Source organism: Canis aureus, chromosome 20 (genome assembly GCF_053574225.1).
Source record: "Canis aureus isolate CA01 chromosome 20, VMU_Caureus_v.1.0, whole genome shotgun sequence".
Classification (NCBI taxonomy): Eukaryota; Metazoa; Chordata; class Mammalia; order Carnivora; family Canidae; genus Canis; species Canis aureus.
The window spans coordinates 49,299,443-49,326,375 of record NC_135630.1 but is presented as its reverse complement, the minus strand read 5'-3'; the positions used below and the strand labels follow the sequence as shown (position 1 = coordinate 49,326,375).

The 26,933-nt window shown below is 33.4% G+C and overlaps 1 protein-coding gene across 10 annotated transcripts in view; it reads left to right on the top strand.

Moving 5' to 3' along the window:
- The window catches only part of LRP1B (LDL receptor related protein 1B), a 1,828,472-nt gene that overhangs the window by 1,730,502 nt on the left and 71,037 nt on the right, over nt 1-26,933 (top strand). For 8 of the 10 annotated variants that reach the window (XM_077861563.1, XM_077861564.1, XM_077861559.1 and 5 more), the window contains 5 exons: nt 1,573-1,689; nt 3,283-3,456; nt 5,072-5,197; nt 10,354-10,518; nt 24,236-24,397. In XM_077861563.1, the coding sequence (XP_077717689.1) occupies nt 1,573-1,689; nt 3,283-3,456; nt 5,072-5,197; nt 10,354-10,518; nt 24,236-24,397 (744 nt within the window). Of the gene's footprint in view, nt 1-1,572; nt 1,690-3,282; nt 3,457-5,071; nt 5,198-8,026; nt 8,651-10,353; nt 10,519-24,235; nt 24,398-26,335; nt 26,506-26,933 lie in introns of those variants that run through there. The other 2 variants (XM_077861566.1, XM_077861568.1) reach the window with 2 other exon arrangements.

Genomic DNA, 26,933 nt, shown 5'->3' with positions numbered 1-26,933 from the left:
TATCCAAATGTAAAGATCAGTTTTGGGGTCAGCTTATTTTAATCTACTTCTTTACTCTATACATTGGTGAAAGAGAAAGGAAAGTGTTTTCAATACTGCTTAGACAACTGTTTTGAAAAATAATGGGTGTCAGCAGGAAACTGGGTCATTCTATGGTTCATGTTTACCCATAATTATTCATAAAAAAGTAAAATCATAACCCCTAATATGACTCCAAATAGCAAATTATTCATTGAGTGGAAACTAGTAAAACATGGACCACTTGTTTTGATTGTGCAGTCATTTCTCAGGGACTGATTGGACATAGTAAATCTTTATATTATATTTGAGGAGCGATATCTGTATTTAATTTGATTATATTTGGGCTAGATCTACATACCTAAGTAAAAAATGATTCTCAAATGATCTTCACTGTGAGTTGGGTTTTGTGTGTGTTGCTTTTTTTGTTTTTTGTTTTTTCCTTCTGATTGTTAAATCTTGGACCTACCTATACAGGAATCCAATTAGTACAAATTCAAAAACACTTCCCATTCAGTTGCCTTGCCATGGAGGTATATCTCAGTTATTATTGAATGCTCTGATTGGGAAAGCCATTTTACTTTCAGCTGCCAAAGGTATTTTGATTTCATTATACTGTTTTTTAATACGAAATACATCATATATAAAAGACTAGCTATGTCATAAAAATTAGATATCTACAGCAGTGAAGATGTAGAATTTATGTGTTGTAGATCTTACTGTTCTATATTGAAGGAAATTTACTTAAGATATCCTTTATGTCAATGATATTTTTGTAAGAAGATACTGTCTAGATATAATCACATTATAAAACTTTAAAAAAGTAAAAAAATAAGTAGAAAAACATGATTTTTTTTACCACCTCTTATTTTAGCCCATTGTTATTCACTGATGATAAAAATAAAGACAAGCAGTCTCAGAGAAAATTAATGATTAGAGTAAACACTTTAAGCACAACTAGAACCTTAAGTAAGGAATTTGCCATTCATTCTTCCCTACCGTGACCATCATTTTTTAACCAATTTAAACTTCAGAATGCACACAGGTGGCTCACAACACCATAGGCCAATTCCAAATGGGTGAAAATATCTTATGGTGAAGCCCATGAACCTTTTTTATTCTGAGTAGTATATCTTCATGAAGATACTCAAAATATAACTAATTACAGCAAATTAGTTGGATAAGTTATTTAAATGGTGAATTCTGTATGTACTATAAAGATAAAAACTAAAATATCATGGAAAAGTTTTTAGAAAACACCTGTAATTAAGAGACCAGTAAGTGCGGAAAGAGAAGATAGTAAGGGTAGCTTTTCCTATGTGAAGTAGTTTTTACTACAGCCTATTAAACTCTATGTAAGCTATACACATATATTGCACATAAGGAGTAATTGTTTCATTCTTTTCTTTTTACAGTACCATGACATAGACTGGGTAATTTCTTTAATACTTGAAGAAAAACATCAATCATAATCATACATTAAGAAGCAGAAGAGTAATTTTAAATAATTTCAACTTTATTTTTGTTATTTGTCCTCATGTATTGATTTTGCAGGTCTGGCTGTGGATCATTTTAGTGAACGAATATACTGGGCTGACCTGGAGCTTTCTGTTATTGGCAGTGTTCTGTATGATGGCTCTGATTCAGTAGTCTCCATCAGTAGCAAACAAGGTTTGTGAAGTGCTCTTGTTTCATCTTTTAATTATTATTGAGAATGTTAAGTAATGGCACATAAATATAAATATGAAAGCTTTACATTCTCAATTTCCTCGAATTCTTTTTCTTTTTAAATGGTTGCTCTTACTATAGATTATATAATTTTCATTCCTACTAAGGTAACAAAGAGGCCAGTCCAGAATTTCCTTAGCATAGGACAAACATGGTCCATAGCTTCCCAGATTCAGAAAATATTCATTCTGTTCCTTCTATAGATATTATATTCTGAGCAGGACATTCAAGTGTTCAAGATTAGTGCCTCTGAACACAAGTTTTTGTTTCAAATTCAGTGGTAGCAAGTGGAATTGAATTACTGTGTATAATAAAACATCATTGTAACAATCCTACATCCAAGTGAAAAGCAGTGTGTAAAAATAACTTACCTCACCTCCAGGGAGAGCAGAATCTACTTGTGCTCTTCTTTAGCTGGTACCCTTTTTTTATCCCCACCTCTGTCTTTTATTCTCAATTTCTCCCACTCATGTCTCACACCTGCTTTGCCTGGCAATCTCAGTTCTTTCTGCTGAATCTAATTCCTTTCCCTCTGTCTTTCTTGCTCTTCCTTATCACAGTCTCTTCATTTATTCACCACAAGTTGTTTATAATATGTACTTGAAGTTTTTGTATCTACATATTACATATACTGAATATAGCTTTGCTTCATGTTTTTTTAACAGAGCAGAGAAGTTGAAAGAAAAATAATTAAAATGAACTTTCATTGTGCCTTTACCCAACGTGTGTTTTTCATATGATGACCCTAGATGGAAAAAAAAAAAAAATTCCACATTACTAGAATAGATTACAATACAGTTGACCTGTTTCAGCTTAAGGACATTGAAGAAACATGTATAAGTTTTTAAAAGGCACTTTATGTTTCACAACCTCTAGATAATAACTATAAATGTTATTTTACTTGTTACACATCTCAGTGTCAAAGGTTAGGTTAATTATTCTTTTTCATGAAAATCTCTTACAATAACAGTCATTTCTTAAAATAAGAAAAATGATGGCCTCTACCATCATTAGCCAAACTAGTCATATGCATCATTACCATTTGCTAGTTTGCTTTCTTTATCCCATTTCTAAAACAGACAATGATAATGTTTTTTTTTTTCTTTTCTTTTTCATTCAGGCAGTCTAATTTGATCATTAATTTGATCTAGAACACAATTCAGAATTTTGTGAACTGCCTGTTTGTGTGCAATGGATAAGGCTGGCCTGTAGCTTTTCTTTTGTCTGCAAAGTGTATAGCAGAGATTACTCTGCATATAGTAAGCCTCCAGCAAATGTTTTGTGATGGTGCAGATGGCTAAAGTGATGATGGAAATGATTTTTATGTTGTGAGTGATATGTTTAGTATTTCACATATTCCTACTGCAAAGAAATTAATTCTAACAACTTTACATCTAATATCAAAAAATATTATAATTCTTAAAGTTTTTTTAAACAGTAGTAAGATTTTCTACATGATCTTGAATAAACTTGGTTTTAAGTCTGAGCACTTATTTACATTGCAACTTTTATAACTCCACATTTTAAAAATTCTAGGCTTGTTACATCCACATAGGATTGATGTCTTTGAAGATTACATATATGGAGCAGGACCTAAAAATGGTGTATTTCGAGTACAAAAGTTTGGCCATGGTTCAGTAGAATACCTAGCTTTAGATATTGATAAAACAAAAGGTGTTTTGATATCTCATCGCTATAAACAACTAGACTGTAAGTATATTCGATACTGTTTTTGACAAAAAAAACAGTATTTTATAATATTTTAACTATTTCAATACTTAGCCCTGTAAGTTAAGTAACTTTAATTTTGATATCACCAGATTTTTTAATCACCAAAATCAATATGTAAATAATACTAAAGTTTATTTTGCATTTGACTGTGTTTTCTTCAAACTAGAATTGACTTGGTTATTAAAAAAAGTCTCATTCTGTTTTTCTAAAATTTTTAATAAAACCCGAGTCTACATAAATGATGCAGGTCATTAGCCGTTTTGACTCTTGTTTCTGATAACAAGGAATAACCATAGCATCAACATTCCATCTTTAAAAGCAACTGAGGACTACTGCTTTCAAGGGTTATATTTTCTCTGATTGTTTATTATTTTTATTGTTACTTTCCCTACTAGAAAGGAATGTTATTGATGCAATTATCTTGAAATATCTGTCTCAAACACAACTATCAAAAACATTAAAGAACAAATTAAAAAAAATGTGACTGAAATTCTAATAATCTGTTTCTATATGTGAGTTTACACTTCAAGAAACTTTAAGATTTATTGATAATTTTTTATGGCAAATAAAGAGAGACTTAACCTCATTCGGTGCAACTACTGGAAAGGTAACAAGTGATATTTATCCAAATCAGTTTTGGAAACAGATTAAAACAGATCTCCCCCTAAGAACTTCCTGAAATCCTATCCAAACTCTTGTTGCTCTTCACCAATGATCTGACATATTTAGTTCCAAGATTAATATGAGGACACTCTCTGTCATCCTCTAGTTGTGTTTGGTTCTTTTTCATAGTCAAATATTACCACCTCCATAAAAACTATGTAAATAAATGAAACTCTGCCCTGAATACAATAGGTATTTGAGTAGTGATCCTGAGTCAAAGCCACTCTCACAGTCACCATTTCACTGCCTAGGTGACATTTATGTTTTGTCCTAATGACAGATTCTTCTAGAAGAGCTACAGGAACAGTTATGACTGCACAGAATGCTAATTGGGTAGAAATTTAGACAAAAATAAATGTGCCAGACATTTACATGCACTCAGACTACAACCTGATGGAAAGGAAACCATGTTAAACGTGGGTTTTATAAAAAAGAGTCCTCTCTTTTGTTTGTGTTTTGAACAGACAAGTACATATGTATTTCAAACCTTTGTAAATACGAGGGGGAAGTTGTTTCTGTCTGTTCAACAGTTCTGAAACTCCCTAAGATGAGGAGTAGGTCCCCCAGAGACTACAGCTGACTTTACTTCTTTTTACATAGACCCAAACTATGCTTTGTTATCTCAGACCAACACTTTTATCAAAAATAAGTCAGATGGAAGAGTGAAAAAGTATCTGTTTTCATAATTTCTTCTCTCTTGTTGGAAGTGTAAATCGGCATAAATCCCCTGTTAATTATGAGTGTTGGGTAGTAATTTCTCTTTATCTATAAAGGAGAACAGTTTGACACTGAAATGAGATACACTCAGCAGGGATTTGATGATTTCGTTGCAACATTGTTAATGCATCCTTTCACCTTGTTGAGTTTTATGCTTCTGAAAATTATTGTACTTATAGTCATGTGTTTCCTTGTTATCCTTTGTTTTAATCAGTGCCTAATCCATGCTTGGACTTAGTATGTGACTTCCTGTGTTTGCTGAATCCTTTCGGAGCCACCTGTGTGTGCCCAGAAGGCAAATATTTGATTAATGGTACTTGCAATGATGACAGCCTATTAGGTGGGTAAACGTCATTATGCTGTAAATAATGACTTAATTTGTATGGTATATTTTCACACCTTTTGAAAACAAACAGAATTAGCCACTCAATCGTCAACATAGCTGCCTTGATACTATCAGTTCTTGAATACCTGCGTAAACTACTGTCTCTGATGATGAATTCCTATCAGTTTATTATACATTTATTCACAAAGCTACACTGAGCACTTACTATGCATTTAAGACTAGATTAAGAACTTTGAAGTCACTCACCAAATCAAGATATTTTTATATAGCTCTTTATCGGTGAAGATAAAAGATGCCATTTCCTTACAAGTTTAAACCCAATCTTAAAATCCTTTATTCATTCATCAAGTTCATAGTGAGCAACTTTCTTGCACCAAACACAAATTTAAAACTTATAATAAGAAACTAAGTTGTACTTTCTTCTGCATAAAATTTGATTCACAATACATACTACTACTAACACAAATATTTTGAGGGCTTATGAACAAAACATAGCACTAATTTAGAAACTAAGGACTACTTTATAAATAAAACTGACAAGATTTCTTCATTCTAGAGCTCATATTTTAGAAGCTACATTAACAAACATTTAAGAAAGCGAAACATTATTTCAGAAGCTTATAAGTATTAAATAGCAAATCAAAAAATAAAATAACAAAAATCAAAAGCCAAAATTGATTTTGATGAGAAATGAGAAAGAAGGGACCTCTATCTCTTCATTATCCAGGTAGATGACAAGTAGTTCCCTAATAATCAAGACATTAGCCATAATGGAAAAGCAAATTACTATTAAGAGAAAAGAAAATCAACACTAAATTTTATGATGACAGACAAAAACACAAGGCTCTAAAATCCCTTGAGGGTCACATTTTTCCAGTGAGATACACTTTGGATCTCTTCATAGCAGGACTTTCTACCTGCAGTATTTTTCTTGGTTAGAATAAACTCTTTACATGAAAATTGTGTCCTTGCCCTTAGTTAGCATCTCTACCCCTGTATCATTTTCTCATTGCTCTCTACTGAGAGTTACATGCAATCCAAAGACTTCTACCTTTCTAAGACTCAAAGTGTGTTAAACTATCACAATGCCTTCATTTAATATATATTCTTTAAGCACTGGATATGCAAAGCTGAAGAGGTCACAAAGATGATATGATGAATGACTTAAACACCACTAGGTATTTGTGTGAATAGTGATACCTGGCACAGAAGAGACAGAGTTAAAACTATTAAAAGAATTCAGGGGCACCTGGGTGGCTCAGTGGTTGAGCATCTACCTTTGGCTCAGGTCGTGATCCCAGAGTCCTGGAATCCAGACCCACATCAGGCTCCCAACAGGGAGCCTGCTTCTCCCTTGCCTATGTCTCTGTCTCTGTCTCTCATGAATAAATAAATAAAATCTTTTTAATAAAGGGATTCAGATAATCATCCAAATAGAGAATTGATTACAGGTTTCTATAGAATATGACTCTAGGATGAGGTCTGCAAAGACAGAGGGGATTCAGATTACGTGGGAATGAGGGATCAGAACATTGAGACAGAGGAGCTAAAAAGGCATGAAAGTAAAGCATGTAAAGAAAATAGGCAAGGGATCCCTGGGTGGCGCAGCGGTTTAGCGCCTGCATTTGGCCCAGGGCGCGATCCTGGAGACCGGGGATCGAATCCCACGTCGGGCTCCCGGTGCATAGAGCCTGCTTCTCCATCCGCCTATGTCTCTGCCTCTCTCTCTCTCTCTCTCTCTATCTATCTGTGACTATCACAAATAAAAAAAAATTAAAAAAAAGAAAAATAAATAAATAAAATCTTAAAAGAAAAAAAAAGTTAAAAAAAGAAAATAGGCAGTCATTTATTTTAGTTAATCTGTAGCACGTGTGAAACACTGTTGTGGGTGACCAGGTCGGTAATTTCTTAACAGAAAGCTAATTGTGAATCATGATTGGTCTTTTGGATGAGTACTTTCATCCCAGTTCTCGAAAAGGGATCTGTCACTGGCACCAGAATGCACCCTTTCTCCTTATTGATTATCTTTCCAACCAAAGTGTGATCTTAACTATGATGATCAAATAAGAGAATTAAATAGATATTTTCAAATGTTATTACGCACATTTTTCACTCTCTGCTCTGACATGGTTATGCAGGTAAACTATGTGTGGCCATGTATTCTCCTTAACCTCTCAGAAATAGATCCTTTATAATAGCATTCTCCATGTTAGATGATGTGCCGCATTTTTACTAGTTCCACACACTCATAACCAGTGATTTCACAGCTCCCCCCACCACTATGTACTGTGTCTACTTATACTATCGTTTAGCTGGGAGAGACCCATGAGAGAGATGGGGATTCTGACCAGAATTATTCTATTGATGCCGCCGCCAATGTGACTTTTATATTAACTCAGATGTTATCAGTGTTATTTTTATGGTCAGGTTGCCTACAGTTTTTGTTGTTTTTCCATTATAACTAGACATTAATATCTCTTCTACATAACTTTCCTTTTTTCTTCTTTGCTTAGGATAAATTATTTACCTAAAAACCCAGATTTATTTAGCTAATAATCCAAAAAAATACACAGGAAGATGTTGGCCTGGGGGAGATCTGAGGTAGAGCTCGATTAATTAATTAATTTGTTTGGCCCTGTCCTCCCCTAGTCTCAGCTTCTTTTGTGTAAAATTAGATTAACAATAAATATTACTATGACTTGTTAATAATAACAAATAATCTGAAGGCTTATGAGCAAGGCATAATGTAAGTATATGTATATTGTTGTATTTAATCCCCTCAAATCCCCTATGATAGTATTTTCATTGCTCCTATTTTTACAGATAAGAAAACTGAAGCATGGAGAGGCTCAACTGATTGTCTAACATTACATAATAATGGTGGCACCCCAAGGTGAACCCAGGCATTCTATACTCTTAACCATCATGTAGTACACCCCTATCACCAATGTCCAGAGTCACTGAAAAGACCAGAAATAACATATATAAACTGCCTACCACAATACTTTGGAAAAAGTAGACACACAGCCCTTGAAGATAAATCTATCCTTCAGTAGATAAGAAAATGAAACAAGTTTTTTGCTATATTTATTCATCAAACCTTATAGTTTTATGTTTGGAATGAGAAACCATGTTTGTCTAAATGTACACATATCCAAGATCTAAAACTTTTTGAGCAATTTCAGTTTTACTATTTCAGATTTGAGTGAGAGGCACTATTACAGAAACTTCCCAAAAGTTCATTTTGTAATTTAGAAGAAAATCTTATATTTTAAATAATCAGAGTGTTAAAAAATATTCACATTGGCCTCTATGAATATGTACGTTGGCAGCAGACAGCTTGGACCACCTCAGCGAGGAATATAAATAAGTAGGTTTCAGAACTATTGATTGGTGTAGATAAATGCCAATTAATTTTTTCTTGACATTAACATTTGATGTAGCCAAGTTTTTCTGCTCTTTATAATTACTTGCCTTTATCTAGCTGCTATTGTTAAATGATGAGACACTGAATATTTTTAATCTTCGTGTAAGAAATTTGAAATTCAAATGCTACTCATTCTTGGAGAAGTATTCACCTGTTCTTTCCTATAGTTGATTATAATTGCTGGAGCTTGGCTTCTGGGGGTGATTTAGTTATTGACAAAAGCAGCCTTCTTTTTCATTATAGAACTCTTACAGTTAGGTTTTGAAACTCCACTCTATTTCATCAAGCTGTGTTCTATTTTAAAATTTCTCGAAACTCATGAGGCATATTGTAGAAATGCACATGTCCTAACATGTAGAGATTTTGAATAGCTGTGTAGTTTACATAGGACATTTACAGATGAAAATGAACTCCCCCACAATAATCTTAACTGCGATCATAATGCCTTAAATATTTATCTTCACTGTTTACATTCACAACTCCAATCAGGATACTTTATGCTGAATGATTTGGAAATGTTTGGGTGAATTTTAAACTAAGCAAGTGTATATTTCCACTTGAGATCTTTCTTGAGAATTTAATGTCTGTATTCAACTCTGCTTTGAAATGAGCAAGTTTTAGAGTTGTCTGGTACTGCTGATAAATAGTCTCTATTTATGGCAGTGGATATGATATTCGAGTCATTTTTTCTATTTGAAGTCACTAAGGCTCTTTAAGCTGCTTTTGTGATTATTGTAGTGATATATTAAAGTTTTTGCTATGTGTGGGCCAATGGATCTTGAATAAAGAATACAGGCTGTTTTGATTTTTCTCTATTTAACTATAAAAAAGGCATGGCTTTAATAGAAGGTATATTCTAGAACAGAATGCTTCTTACAATATTCTCAGCCTTTTGTGTTCCATTGGGCATCACGTCCTGCCCTAAGTAAAAGCAGTATTTCTAATGGAGTAAGTCCATGTCAATGCACATAACCTAAAAAATTATTCCAGACCAACTGAACTCATGATATTTTAAGGATAATTTTGCAACCTCAAGGAATGACCATCCTTTCTTACCCTCATCCAAAATGTATGAAGTAGACAGATTGTGCCAATCATTTTCCATAGGGAAATTTTACATATGGAAATGTTTCTAACAATCTTTTATCAATATCTTATACCAAACCTAAGTGACTTTTAGTTCTGAATTGTTTATACATAATTAATAAGGATGTATATCAAAGAATGTATTCTCTATACTGTAAGTTGCATTGTTATATATAATATATATACTATATGTGCACCATAAATTTATCCTACATATTTTAGTTCGGTTTAATATCAAACAGTTCTAAAAATAGGCCATGTTTACTTCTATCTTAAAGAAAATGTATTGATTGGAAAATATTTTATTTTTAGGAAGTTTCAGTTGGTTTTGTTGTCTAATGTTTTAATAAACACAAGAAATGGTTAAAATTCTTTAAGCCTAAAGAAGAATAAAAATTAAGTCAGCATTTGTATTCACTATTCAAGACTACTTAAAATCAATATCCCTGTTTTCAGACAGCATTTAATAGTATTTTGTTTCTTCTACTTTTATATTGAGGTATTTATTTGGAGAATTTTATGAAAAAAAATAAAATCCTGATATTTCATGTATATGTGAATTGTGCTTATTCTACCGAATGAATAGCATGCTAATTTGCGTGTTTCTTCTAATTTGGTTGTTTCTTCTTATAACCAGATGATTCCTGCAAATTGACTTGTGAAAATGGAGGAAGATGCATTTTAAATGAGAAGGGTGACTTGAGGTGTCACTGTTGGCCGAGTTACTCAGGAGACAGATGTGAAGTCAATCATTGTAGCAACTACTGCCAAAATGGAGGAACCTGTGCACCATCAGCTCTGGGTAAATACTTTAATTTGATCATATGTATATTCAAATAACTTACCTTTTCCTTTATATGTGAAAAATATAAAGAGGAAGAATAGATGCACAAATTAAATTTAATTATTAATGCAACATAATAGTATTTGTTCTATATTCTGTATATTGAAGTGCAAGTCACAAAATACAACAATAGCAATGATCATGATCACATGCTGAGTGTGTACAAGTGACAGGGCTCAGTGCTTACAGATATGCTGTGCTGGTTTAGAATGATTAAGTAAAACTACTTTTATAAGCCTCATATATTTGATGCCAAAATCTGTTCTTTTAAATATTTTTTACTTTTATTTTGATATTTCAAGGTAGAGATTTTTTTTGAAAATTTTTTCTAAATTCCAGTTAGTTAATATTCAGGTGTACGATATAGCGATTCATCCACTTCTATACAACACCCACTGCTCATCAGAAGTACACTCCTTAATCCCTTTCACCTATTTCACTCCTCCTTCCATCCACCTTCCCTCTGGTAACCATAGTTAAAAATATGTTTCTTGGTTTGTCTCTCTCTCTTTTCTCCCTTTGCTCATTGGTTTTGTTCTTAAATTCCATACATGAGTGAAATCATATGGTATTTGTCTTTCTCTGACTGAATTATTTCTCTTAGCGTTAGACTCTGGCTCCTTTCATGTTGTAGCAAATGCAAGATTTTGTTATTTTATGACTGAGTAATATTCCATTGCATATATATATACCACAGCTTCTTTGATTTGGGCTGTTTCCATTATTTGGCTATTATAGATAATCCTGCTATAAACATCAGGGTGCATGTATCCCTCTAAATTAGTATTTCGTATTCTTTAGGTAAATACCGATAGTGCAACTGCTGGATCATAGAATAGTTCTATTTTGAACTTTTTTAGGAACTTCCATACAATTTTCTAGAGTGGCTGCACCCGTTTGCATTCCCACCAACAGTGTGAGAGGGTTCCCCTGTCTCCATTTCCTTGCCAATACCTGTTGTTTCTTGTGTTGTTGATTTTAGCCATTCTGATGGATATGAAGCTATATTGTAGTTTTGATTTGTATTTCCCTGATGATCAGTGATGTTGAGCATCTTTTCATGTGTCTGCTGGCCATCTGTATGTCTTCTTTGGAAAAATGTCTATTCATATATTCTGCACATTTTTAAAATTATTTTTTGAGTGTTGAGTTGTATAAGCTCTTTATATATTTTGGACACTAACCCTTTCTCAGATATGCCATTTGCAAATATCTTCTCCCTTTCTATAAGTTGCCTTTTGGTTTTGTTGATTGTTTCCTTCACTGTGCAGATGTGTTTTATTTTGATGAAGTCCCAACAGTTTATTTTTATTTTGTTCCACTTCTAAAATCATCTATCTAAAATCATAACTAGTTTATTGGCATTGCAATGTAGTGTATAATATGTTTTGAAAATATCAGGTCACTATATGTTAAGATACATTTGAAATTCTTATTAATTTGCACAATAGCTCTGTTTGCAAAAAGTATTTGCTAAAAACATATTTTTCTACTTAGTGCTATTATATTTAAGATATGTTCCCATAGGAAAAATTAACCCCAAAGCATAATAAAAAATAAATTGTGAATTCCAAAATTCAATGCAAAGGACACTATGCAACTATGAGAGTGAAATTTATGCACATTTAATTCTACTACAATAAATGCAAATTTAGTCAAATGGAAAATTAATCCATATGATCTTCACATCCCCTACACAGTTAATTTGTCTTACTGGGAGTTCTCACTGTTTTTATTGCTTATGCTATTCTTTGAAGTATTTAGCATAATGCTAGCTGAAAGAGCCACATGAAAAAGCATTTTCAATGGAGTTCAGAGGAACCAAACTGTTTCTGATTTGCATTCTAATAGTAAAAGCATTACTATTTCTTTAAATTTGATAATTTTATGTCTATAAATATTTTTGACTTCTGATTAATTGATAATTAAAGTATTCTAGCTGCTTAATGGAATTCTGAAAACATATTCAGCAAGTTGAAATAAAAAGGTACTAGGTCTTACTATATATTTTCATTCTGCCTATGAGAAGCTACTCCTTACAGTAGAATATATTCTATTGTGGGAGAAATTGTACTGCTGGGACCATGCAAATGAAAACTGATTGAATATGTGGCAAACTGATATGACCTGTAATTGTATTTTGGTGACACAGATACGTTTTCTTTTAGGAGAGAAGAAGCTTTTCTTACATAAATGACTTGTTTAAAGATTTTATTATTTGATTGTTAATTTTCTCTTTATGATAATAAAAATTATTGGATTACAACGAAATGGTTTTCTTCTATTTGCCTTTAGAAATATTTAAATGGAAAAGAGTTTGGTACTCCAACTACAAGTATCTATTCAACCTGAAATGGATCCACAAAGACAAATCTCTATAAAACACTGAATTTACTGTCCTATTAATGGATCCAGAACTCTATTGGATATAGCACAACTTTTAATATTTTGTTGAAGTCATTTGTTCAGATCTTGCTGTATTCTTAAAATCTATAGCATCTCAATTTTATTTTACTTTATTTTTTACTTTTTTAGCATATCAATTTTAACTATGCACCCAGGTAGATCTTGATTCACATAGATAACATGTTCATAAAAATTATATTTCAAATTAGTAATATAAATGAGTCTTTATATGAATTCAATTTGAGATATGGCCATGTAGTTTATTGTCTTACAGCATCTAATTAATAATAATAATATATCAAATTAAGTCATCTACAAAGCATTTTTTACTTTTAAAAATATGGTTTTATAAAAACATTGTTTGGCATTATAGACTGTAGAACCTCATTATCTCCACACAAATGTTAATTTGTTAAACAAATCCCAGCGGGCAATTCATGGATTTATTCGTTGTTGGTTTACTTACAGTTAAGCCTTTTGGCAAATTCCTATGTGGACACTATATGACTAGGGTTTGGGGCAGCTTTAATTAAAATTTATAAGTTTATGACAGTTGTATAGGACTATAATAATTGAACAAAGGAAATGTCACCAGTTAATTAAAAGCACACATCTGAGAGGCATAATTAAAATTTTGCATCTTAGACATGAGTATTTCCTCATTCCTTAAGTTTTTTTTTTTTTTATTATTATAGAGAAAGCTAAAACTAAAATATGTGGACTCTATCCATACAGGAAAGTACCACAAAGTGAAATCGTTTGACATTGATTATATCGACAAGGGTGCATGTAGTTCATTTCTATGACTTGCTCTTAGGAGGATATTAAGATAAAGTTTGCCTTGGGCAAAATAATGGAAATGAGAGTAAAGTACTGAATTATTCAATCATTCTATTAGAGAAAATAGAGAAGAATTTAAGAATGTTTCTCATCATGAATATAATGAGGATATTTATATATATTTACAATTAATCTTCACTTTTATAAATATTTATTTTCTAAAATATATTGATGTTGTTTGGTATTTTCAATACTCTTGAGTTCTGTTATTTAGACTTTTAATTTTCATATCAAAATGAATCACGATTTTCTACACAGCTGATTTAGAGTAGTAAAGCAAGAGAGTTTATCAATTTGGGGCAATATACCCGAAAACTCCTACTCATAAAGTTTGAAATTACGCAGTGGGGAGGGCAACTTTTAATTTGGGGAATTTGAAAATGCACAAAAGCAGGACTGCCTAGACAAAGGAGTGACAGTGCAATTTTTTTTTTTAGTAGATAATACATTTGTATTGATGCTTAAATAAATATGGAAAGAAGAAAGCAGAAGCTCTCACTGTGACTCCCCCTATTACCACATCTGTGGACTTTGGCAGTGAAAGATTTTGCTTTCAGAACTGAAACAGGAAGACAGTGGCCCCTCTTAAGGAAAGGAAAAAGAGAAAAAAAAATTATTCTCACTACTTCTCACTCCAACAGGAAGGGCCTTTAAAATAATAAGTAGATGCAGGACGCCTGGGTGGCTCAGTCAGTTAAGCATCTGCCTTCGGCTCAGGTCAACATCCCAGGGTCCTGGAATCAAGCCCAGCATGGGGTTCCCTGCTCAGTGGGGAGTCTGCTTCTCCCTCTCATGATCCCCCTGTTTGCATACTCTCTCTCTCTCTGTCAAATAAATAAAGTCCTTAAAAAAATAATAAGTAGATGGTAAGACTTTTCTTTCTCATTCATTCAGGCTCTTTCTATCAAGAACACTGCCCCCAAATATTAAGGTGGCATATATGGCTGCCATCAAATATGATTTTAAAAAAAGGCTACCCTAAAAATGTTTGCTAAAAAAGCAAGTTAAGCTAGGAACTTTTGGATACCCTCAAAACATCCTGAGATTAATGACAAAACATAAATACTGATGTCTCTTGAGTCACATCTGTACCTAGGACATAAAGTTTACAATCACCTAAATAATATCTTGATAAAGGGTGAACGTGCATTTAAACTGCCCATCTTTGTTTTTCTTCCACTTTTTTTTTTCTTCCACTTTTATCTAAATGAGAGCTGTTTTTAATTTAATTTAAGCTTGATGTCCTAGCTTCCTTAACATAAATATTGTTTATATTTAGAGAGTACTAAGAGCCCTGGATATTTGGTCCTACTTGCTTTTTAAGGATATAAGGAATATTATATTCAAAATGTAAAAGTAGGGGCAGCCCAGGTGGCTCAGGGGTTTAGCGCTGCCTTCAGCCCAGGGCCTGACCCTGGAGACCCGGGATAGAGTCCCACATTACGCTCCCTGCATGGAGCCTGCTTCTGCTTCTGCCTGTGTCTCTGCCTCTCTCTCTCTCTCTCTCTCTCCCTCTCTCTCTCTGTCTCACGAATAAATAAATATTTAAAAAAAAAGAAAATGTAAAAGTAAAAACATAAAAAGGGCATATAGTTTTAACAAATAAGTGACATAGAAATACATACCCATAGCAAATCGAGTAGAAAAAAAAAACAGAAAGCAAAATGATCAAAAGGCAGAAGACAAGTCTCACACACACATGTACACAAATATACAAAAGAAGGGAAAAAAGAGAAAGAAGGAGTTTGGAAAGGAAGAAGTGCAGGAGGAGCCCAGTCACACATAGATGAAACCAACATCCTTAAATCACTGTCAGAAGAAAATGTTCATGGTGCAAATCTTGAAGCAAGCAATTTTGAAGTACTCACCAAGAGGTTTAAAAAGTTTCCGCGTTCTTTAATTAAATAATGTCGTTTTTAGAAACATATTCCAAGTATTACATAATGAGAAAACCCAAAATTAGAAGTAAAGATGTTCAATATAGTGTTTTTTAGAATATAAAACTGGAGAGAAAAACCTGAATCCAAATAGTTAATATGTAAAATATAGCGTATCTAAAAGATGAATGTTATACGATAAATAAAACCAGAATTGTAGAATATATGATAATATAGGAAAATATTCACATTGTATTTTATTTTATTTTTATTGAAGTATTGTTGATATACAATGTTACATTAGTTTCAGGTATAAAATTGAGTGATTTGACAACTCTGTAAGTTATGCTATGCTCATCACAAATATAGCTACCATCTGTCACCATACAACGCTATTACAGGTATCCTTGGCTAAATTCCCTATATGCTGATTCCTTTCATCCTTGTGGCCTATTGATTCCAAAATTGATAGTCTGTACCTCCCACTCCCCTTCACCCATTTTGCCCATCCCCCACTGACTCCCTTGTGGCAGCCACTAGTTCGTTCTGTGTATTTATGGGTTGGTTCTTTATTATTTGTTTTGTTTTTAAATCCCATATATACGTGGAATTATATGGAATTTGTCTTTCTCTATCTGATTTATTTCACTTAACACAATACCCTCTAGGTCCATCCATGTCATTACAATGACAAAATCTCATTCTTTCTTATGAATGAGTAATATCCCATTGCACATATATATCACTCCTTCTTTATTCATTTATCTATTGAAGGATACTTAAATAACTTCTGTATCTTGGCTATTGTAAATAATGCTGCATCAATAATCATCAGGGATATGCAAATCCAAACCACCATGAGATACCATCTTACACCAGTCAGAATGGCTAGTATCATAAAAACAGGAAATAACAAATGTTAACAAGGATGTGGAGAAAAGGGAACCCTCATACACTGTTGGCAGGAATGCAAATTGTTGCAACTGTGAAAAATGGAATTTTGAGGCTTCTCAAAAATTAAAAATGGAAACATCATAAGATCCAATAATTTACATTGTATTTTAAAGTTGAAAAGCACAAGAAATAGAACTATATAATATGAGCCTAATATGGAAAAAATGCATAAATAAAGCATCTGTATAAGGAAATAGGTCCTTCTTTTTATGTCTGTTTTTTCCAACTTCCACAATTAACATGCATTGCTGTTAGAATTAAAAATTAAGTAATGATAATTATTATTAGAAACTTAAATAATAATTATTATTGCCAGGATCATGGTAATTAACATATATTTAACTGCTTACTGAGTTCCAGGTGCTGTTCTCAATCCTTGCGCCTTCACAAAAAAACTATGAGTGGCTGAAAGTAAGATTTTTAATTCTGCTGTTGACTTTTTGAATCAGTTACTGATTCATCTGAACTACATGGTGAAAGTGGTACTGAACTATTAAGTCTTATGGCTTTCTAAGCTAATCTCAGAAGGTTTGAGTTGGCTTCCTTCCTTCCTCACAAAAAGGACAAAAATATTTCAGTCTCATTTTCAAAACTGGCTGAAAACGAACTTTCCAGAAGTATAAATAGATTGTGACCTATAATTTGAAACATGTCAGAATATATTAAGTAGTATCTGGGAGGGCGCTAGGTAAAATCCAGTTCCTCCTTTTCTTTTTCAGGCTTTGATGAATAGTTCTCTGTAATCTTTTTGATACTTAAGACAACTCGACAGCTATAGTCAACTTACTAAAATTGTGTATAAATGGGCACTCACTTTCTGTTCAGGAAAACATTATATAAAGTGGAAAAGTAGAATGTCAAATCTCTTTATCAAAAAGACTAGCAAAAAAAAAAAAAGACTGGCAATTTTTTTAAGCATTCAAAACTTTTATTACTTGAATCTAAGTCAGAAGTGAAGATGGATTTCAAAAAGCAGAGTGGTCTTGGGCATTAGGGGTCAAGAGATGGGCTTTCTGATTGCAATCTAGTATCTAACCAAATGAGGCTATGGTGACTTGTCTCTCAGCTTATTATTTTTCTCCTATATAAAATAACAAAAATGTGGTTTTTGTTCAAATAGTAAAGATATCATGAGTAAAGGGTATGTAACTTTTAGATAGTATTTTTGTGGAACATTAAATATAATCATTTATTAATGTGCTCTGCAGTTTAAATGTCAATGAAATTCTATTACCTAGACTCAATGTATTCATCAGACTATTTGAATTAAACAATGACTGTATATATTGAAAACTTGTTAGGTAGAAAACATTACAACCAGGAATAAAAATTTACAAGCACCAGACTTACTCAACAAGTAAGGGTTAAGATGCATCAGGGTTCACATTGACAAATGACTATGAATTCAATAAATTGCTTGAAAAGAGAACTGACTAATGATGCTCACTAGCAGGTATCTACTCCTCAGAAATAATAAACACTGTCACTGTCTCATAGGAAGTTCATATGTAATTACTTTTGCTAGCATTCCTTCATGGCAATCAACCACACATTTTCAAGCATTATGTTTAAATAGAAAAAAAAAAGAGTAATGATTTATTTGTCCAATATTGAGCAGAGAAATAATTTTACCTACTTAGTTATATAATATTGATTAAATACACTGAAGAGTAGCATATTTATAATCATCTTAAAAACCGTTTATTAAATAAATCTAGCTTTTAAAAACAGACACCAGTAGTATATCAAGTCACTGAAAAATGCCAACAGATACACATTTATAATATTCAAATATGAATATAGGCTTTTGAGCATACTGATTGATTGATATTTATTAATATATTACTTGACCAAAAGATTTATTCATATATTACTTGACCAAAAGCTACACAGCAAATTTTACTCTAAAATTATTAGCAAGTAAATAGTGATTTCTATATGGAATATATATCCAGTAATTATAATATTTTGGAAATTTAACAACCTAATTTTGTTTATTATAGTGCCTACTACATTTTAAATGTTTAATAAATATTAAAAACTCTGTCAAATTCCTTAGACATATTACTTTATTTAATCCTTATCACTCTATTATGTCTAACATTGTGTTATTTTTCAGATGTGAGCTTGAGTGGCTAAGTAAGAACACTAAAATCCAAGAATCTAGGATATTCAAAAGTCAGTGCTCTAAGACATTACTTATTATCACTGAAAATCAGCAATAGTCTCTCCATATCAGAGAAATCACTGGCTATGACTATATAGCTAAAAGTAACATATAATCAAATAGGTCCATTTATCTAAAAACTATAACAAAATCATATAAATTTAACATTCATTTAACAAGGACTAATGATAATTTTTTATGCTATCCATGTAGTTACCTATCTATATAATAGAAAAGTTTCCATTTTTATTATATATTTTAAAACATTATTTGAACTGGTCTATATGGATAGGGTATGGGCATATTATTTTCAAAAGAATATGGAAAAACTGTGTATTGGGATTCCATATGCAGTTTTTTAATAAAAGCATATGTACTCAGTTGTTTAAATAATAACCTAGGTTAATAATCTGTTTAATAATAATACTAATAGTAATTATAATATCAATACGACTACTACTTTTTTTTTCAATACGACTACTACTACTAATACTACCAATTAAGTACATGCTATGTGGCAGACGTTGTATGATGTGTTTTACCAGCACATAGTAGGCATCACTGGCACCATTTTACAGAATGAGATGCAAAATGAGATCTAGTGAGGAAAGTTTTGCAAAGCCACACAATTAATAAATATCTAACAATATTTGATTCCCAGATCTAATGCCAAAAAACAAACAATTTTATTTGTGCCAAATTTATTTAGTTCTTGTTAAATATTCTTATGAACTATTTCAGAATTAATCATTTTTACTGAGACTAGTTTAGGTATGTAAGGGCCACGTAAGACCAGTGAAATTTCAAGAACTCTGTGAGAATCCAAGACATTTCCATTTTTTTCTCTCCCTCTCTTTTTTAAAGATTTTATTTATTTGAGAGAGAGAGTAAATGAATGAGAACACAAACCAGGGGAGGGGTAGAGAGAGAGAGAGGGAGGAGACTCCCCACTGAGCAGGAAGCCCAATGCAAGACTTGATCCTTGGGGATCATGACCTGAGCCGAAAGCAGTCTCTTAACCTACTGAGCCAAGCAGGCACCCATTTCTGTTTTCCTTATGAGCAATACAATCTTTAGTTGTGTCAGTGAATATTCCTTAATATCGACTATAGATGATTAGCACTTTTAATTATATTTTTTGCCATATTTGACATTAGCTACTATTAGTTATCTAGTTAAATCTCAGTAGTTTATTATTTACTTACCTTGTTGCATGAAAATTTGCTGGCACATTTAGAAGATGTATGCAACAAGTTTCCATTTATCTACGAATGGACGCAGATATATTAATAATAAATTAATCAAGAAAATAAACTAAGCTCCATTTGTTGTACACAGCTAGTAAGGCACTTTGCTAACATATAGTGTCGAACTTGAGTATGGAGCAGACCCAGCACTGGGAGAAATCATTAGTCTACAGAAATCACATATGCTACCAGGACAATATTTATGAGAAGAATTTTCTCTCTTGTGGGTCATGGGGAAGTTGATGAGCCTAGGACAAAGAGAGAATGGTCTGTCAGTTATGAAGGACAATGAGTCCAGAGTCAGAAGACTGAGACTGTAGTATGCAGATAGAGAGATAATTTTTGGAGCCATCAAACTGTATTATATCACCAAAAAGAAGTTTAGAAGAATATATTTTAAGAGAAAGAAAAAAAGCATAAAAGCAATTGAAAAGGACAATCAGAAAAAGATACGGAAATCAGTAATGGTAATGTCTTAGAAACCGAGAGAGAATTTTCAAGAGGAGATGCGAAATAAAATGTGTGATAAAAAATAAGAAGTTTCGAGAATAAAATGTGTAAAATTATGGAGAACATCTGAGGAGGATGATTGAAAAGAAATCAGTGGATTTAGAGATTAAGAGATCAGAGATAAATATATAGTAAAGAAAACACACATTAACTTCTCCATCCCTAAACCTGTTTTACCACTAGGGAATCAGAAGTGCTTGATGTGAACAATACATACATATTGAGGGATCTGTCCTCTCTTCTGAAATAACAAAGAAGTAACAGATTAAGATACCTTTTTTTATATATTAAAAAAAATTAAAACTGTAAACCCAGTGAAGGATTGGAATGTGACTTTATGATGGAAGATTTTGTTTGGTAGAATTGGAAGCTATGAGTATAGACTCTTTAAAAAAAAAAAAAAGCTCAAGTATGTATCAAAAGTTGAAGGTATACAAGTAAATGGACTTGATAAAAATACTAGGTGTGCTTTATTGTTTGTGTTTCTCATGTGGAGTTTCTGTGTGTGTGTGTTTTCTTTTTAAAGTGTAGGATTAAATATGTTGAGAAAGTAAAGAGAAAGAAAGACCCATCCTTCAAAGTTAAAGATGTTGGAGTCTGAGAGTAAGGTTGATGGAGAATTTCTGCTTTATCCCATCGCTGCCATGCAAGCTCAAATTAATTTTATCTTAAATAAATAACAAACATTAAATGTGTAATTTAAGACAGTTTTCCAAATGATTTTCTTAGAATGTTACAGTGTCTTTTTTAGGACACAGTTACAAAGTCATAAATGGCGAAGCTCAATTGTCAAACAACAGTAATAATAATAAACAATTGGAGCCAAAGTATCATTGAGTGCTCTCTATGTGCCTCGTACCTTTAGAAATGCTTTGCACCTATCATCTCATTTACTTTACTTTTCATTTCATTTACTATGATTCTCCCTAACAACCCCATATTATTATCTCCATGTTTTGCGCAAGGAAAAAGAAGCAGAGAAGTGATGCCCATGGCCTCACAACCAGTAATTGGTACAGATAGTCTATAACCAGGCAGTCTGACAACTCACACTTTTCAGGTTTGAATGCTATAAAAACTAGACTGAGTAGAGGCAACAAACTGATCCTCTCCCTCCTCCCTCAGGTTAATTGATGCTCTTTTTGATTATACCACTCTTGTAAGCTGTCAACTCCCAAGCTCCCTGGATGCTTCACTGCTATAAATCTATACCTTAGTCTTCGTAACACTATTGTTGCCTTTTCAAATGCCGAAATTAAATTGAGCTACCTAAAAAATCTTTATAAATAAATCCAATGCAACTTGTTAGGGCGCACCCAGAGAGAGTCGTGAAAATATTAGATGGAAGCCCATTATAAAACTCTGTGACAGATGGTTCATCTCCCATCAGCAAACAAAAGATCTACTGTATCAACACACAGTTTCAAGTTGGTAATGTTCCCCTGAATATGAAGATTTCTACTTGTCAGAGAGAAATCCTCCTTTTAAAGGAAGAAAAAGAGCCTTTTGAAAATAATTCAGCCAGGATCTAAATGATGTGAGGCAGATGCTGGATGTGGAAGTGGGGGACAACCTGGTCACTCTGCCCTAGTTTCAAAACAGCTACAGATGAGATGAAAGCATGGTGTCATTCCCTCAGTGACTGGGACAGAATGAATTTCAAGGGCCTTCGTGGGTTGCATTTGTTTCTTTCAAAATTCTCTCATTTTAATGTTTTTCACTCTTAATTTAAAGAAACCTAGAAAATAATGGAGAAAAACATAAATCCACGGTGCTGAAGTCCTACCACCATATGGCACTTTTTATGATTAGCCTAATGCATTTTGATTTCTCCTGTATTTTCTGTTCTGTTTGTTTTACATTTAGCTCATGTTAATTTGTGTCCCTGTTTAAATGTTCTATTTCTCTGTAAGGCAGTCACTGGTTCTTGTTGATGAAGAGGAACTACTTCTTTTGTTCAGGGCTTTCATTTACCTTAGTAACTGTGTTCCAACAATTTGCTGTCCTCTTCATCTTCTACCACTATTCATTCCCTTGTTTGTGCCTTTGTCTTTCACCCATTATTGTTCCCATGAAGATATTTTGTCTATATGTAAGGAACAACTAGAAAATTCGCTACCATTATAAGAAAAATATTTAGCTAAAAGTTTTAAAGCCATTTTCTGGGAATGGAAAACACGATGTTACTCAGCTTTTAATGTACATAAAATTTACCTTGTTTCCCAACCTACTAATAGGCATTTATCTGCCACCAAACTAATAACATTTATGCATACGTTTTAAAGCAATGCTACTCACCATTAAAAATGTATGTAACTTTCTTCACTGAGAGGCAAAAGCTTCAAGCATGTTTAAGGGTGTGGAGAGCTTTCGATGCAAAATAAATAAATAAATTATGGAAACTCAATTTATTTATTCTCTTGGAAAGGCAGGTGGCTTTCATTTGGAGGCATTTTATTCACTTATGAGTGCTTTTCAAAAAAATGTAGAACCTATGACAATAGAGAAAACTTATGTCATTTTCACATTTCAAGTCTTAAGACTTCTACTCATACATTTTTATGACCAGTCTAATTATACCTCATGTCTACAAAGGTGAGAGAGGCGATGGCTGGATATTCTCTGATGCTAGTCAACTGGGTGACACTTCCGAGTCCTAGTTAATTCAGATCTATGATTAAATTTATTTTTTATTCTTTTTCATGTGATTTCTTTGCATTTGTACAACCTCCAAACTTCGCTATTCCCCATTACAAATGATAGCTATTATTTCGTTTTGTTTTCCTGAGTCTCTCCTACAGAGCTGGTTCGGTACTCCATTTTCCACCCAGGCCTTGACATTCCAGGCTGTTAGAGAGACTCATTCTTGATCTAACAGTTAACTGTGTTATGTTCCAAGCACCCTAAAGGATTGCTCACCTTTACTTGTGATATTAGTTTCCACAGAGCAAATAAAGAAAAATATCCATAGATGATCCATTAGATCTGCTCTCATGTGCTGTTAACATTAGACTTTAAATCATCTTACTAGACTACAAGGGACAGTCCTTTCCCATGAATAAAAAAACACAAGATGAAATAAAATAGGACTTGTTAAGTGCTTATACACTAAATGCGATGTATAAATTTACATCGATTAAAATAACTAATTGCATAAATATTATAGATGGTATGCCCATTTTAAAATTATTAAAATATATATATATATAAGTCTAAGCTCATGCTTTAGCAGTGGTGGTCCATGATGATTCGACACTGAGAGATAGGATTATGATTGTCTCTATTTTATACTCTAATGGCTGATACAATCTACGTTACTATATGAGTAGAATAAAATGATTGGAAAAAGCAAAATGGACATGAAGAGAGAAGTACAAAGAATAACGTGAGCACTTCAGAGCATAACACACCTGTATAAATGTGTAATTATTCGTAAAATGAGCTCTGGTTATTTTACCTGATGTGAACCTGAGTTAATCTTCTAACCTAGGCTTCACTGGAATGTGGGAAAATGCAGACGCATAGAGGTCAGGCTCCTGCCTACAGTCACAGAGGAAGTGTGGACCCACTTTGACCAGCATCTTGGCTTCCTGTCTCTTGTCTAGTGAGGATTCTGTGAAGATAAACCATTCTAGCCAAATAACTTCGTTTTGTTACCTTTTCTTTTCCAATAGGGAGACCCACCTGCAGCTGTGCCCTGGGGTTCACTGGACCAAACTGTGGTAAGACAGTCTGTGAGGAGTTTTGTCAAAATGGAGGCACCTGCAGCGTGACTGCCGGGAACCAGCCCTCCTGCCACTGCCAGGCCGAACACACTGGAGACAGGTGTCAGTACTGTAAGTGACAGCAACTCCCACCAGACAGTCCGAGGGCATGCGTTGAGGTTGACGTTAAGTAGTTTTCTTATCTCCATGTTCCATCCCTTATCTCAATTTCAGCAGCCCCTGATTTTTCAGGGTCCCTCCCTCTGTCACTCTAACTCCAACAGTATTTTATACTGTTCCTCATCCTTCTCATTTTAAAGATTCTATGTTTCTTCCTTCCCTAACTTATAATCCATCACTGTAATCCTGACTTAGTATATACCCACAATTCCCTTGTTCCTTCTTCCCTTCTATTGCACTTTCCTAGAAAACTGTAATCATGGTTAACTCCAATTGTCCACCTGTTCTGAACCAGTGCCCCATGGCTGGATGCAACTGAAGAAAAGCACATGCTCATGCCGACCGGCCTCACTTGAGTTTTTATCACTAATTTCAAATGGGCACTTACTGTGGCTTCTACTATATTTTGCTAATCTACTGACTCTCCTAAGTATCTATGTCATATCTTCTGTTTTCTTCCCAAACCTTGAATACCTGCTCCCCAGATTTATCCTGAGCTCAAGAACTTGCTGTTTCATTGATCAAAACAGAAGCTAACTAAAGAGAACTGCCACAAGCTCCCACCATCACGTCTCTCGAACTACTTTATCTTCTACCCATAGATTGCCTCCTTATGACCAGGAGGAACCCCATGCTACCCCAAATGCTATACTGTCCACTCATACATCGATCCCTCTTAGCTACTCATGGACACATCTCTTACAACTGTTCCCATATTTCTCCTTTATCAATATTTTCCTCTCTCCCTAGTTCTATCTCGAACAACCTCACCTTGTGCCCACACTCCTTCGACCCACAACTTCATTTCCTGACTTACTATTTTTCTTTTACCGGTAGCATTACTCTAAAGAGTTGTCACATGCTACAGTTTCCTCTTTATTTTTCTTTTGACCTCACCTCTGTCAGGTTTTTATCTTCACTATTTTGCTTAAATATCTTTCATCAGAATCAAGTTAATTTATTTTATTGTCGTCCATGTTCTCATACCCAGTTACCAATTCTTATTTTATCCCACAGTCAGCCGTAAATCACTCCCTCCTTAAAATATTTTCAATTGTTCAATTGTTTCAATTGTTCTTACCACTTTCTTGTTTCCCTTCCCATTTTAGCAGTTCTTTTCGTCATTTTTTGCCGGTTCCTCCTCTTCTCCCTGACCTTTAAACATTGGAGTGGCTCATGACTGTACTTGAATTTCTTTTTTTTTCTCAAAACACTCACTCCATGAGCCTGTAATTTCTATACAAATTGGAACATTAGAATAAACAGTTTTTATAAAGTTTTGTAAGATACAGTTTCCCCAAACATCATCTCCAAAGATTCTGATTCTCTGAGACTGCCATACAGTTTAGTTTTCCACATGTTTCAGATGTGTGACTGAAATTGAAACCTACTGCCTAGATGATTTCAACTAACTGCATGACTTTTAGATCATCCAAATACAGATGATTCTGAATCTATATTTCTAGGCGAACGTCTCTCCTGAATTCCAGATTTTGATACTTATGTGTATATTTGACAGTTTGAGTTGGCTTTCAATTATTAACCTGATTTTCTTACTCAAAATTGCTTCTACCATAGTTTTCCCTGTGTCTATAAAAGGAAACACCCATCACTCAGGTCCAAGTATCATGAATTTATTATTTTTTTGATCTAACTAACTTCATTTTTTAAAAGATTTTTTATATCTATTTTTTTATTTTAATTCCAGTATAGCTACAGACAGTGTTATAGTAGTTTCAGGTGTACAATCCAGCGATTCAACAATGCCGTACAACACCCAGTGCTCATCACAAGTGTACTCCTTGATCCCTATCACCTAATTGGATTCATTCTTGACTGCTTTCTTTCTTTTACACGAACTTCTTTCTCATTTTTTTCCCATTAAAACAGGCCCAGAATCTGAACACTTCTCACCAGCTCCATCCCCACTACCTTCATTGAACGAAGCTTCCAGCTTTGCTAACCTGGATTATTACTAATTGATCTCCATTCTTTCTCTCTGCACCTCTATACCTACCTCAAAAGAATAGCCACAGCTGTATGTTGTATTCATAATAAAAAGAATTATTTTCTGTCTCAACCATATGTAATGAGATCTTTCTATACCCAGACACTCCTGCGGTCATTTCTTCTTTTTTTTTTTTTTTTTTTTGCATTAATTCTATTAGTCCATTTAATCCCACTAATGAACTAGGTGTTGCTTTTATTCTCATTTTACAGGGGAGGCTATTGACGAGGCACAAGAGCCTCCTGAAGGTCACAGTAAATGGGGAGCCAGCATTCTGTCTGGGTAACCCAACTCCAGACCATACCTCCTAAAATCTACTCAACATTCTGGCCCCCAGGTGGTTTGATATCATTGAGGCCCTTACAAAGAGTAGCCTGGGTCTCTGCTCACTGCAGGAGACACATGGAACAGCATCAAATCAAACAGTCTGCACTGACTTAATTTGAGAATAAAGAACAATATTAAATATTTTCCTTCTGT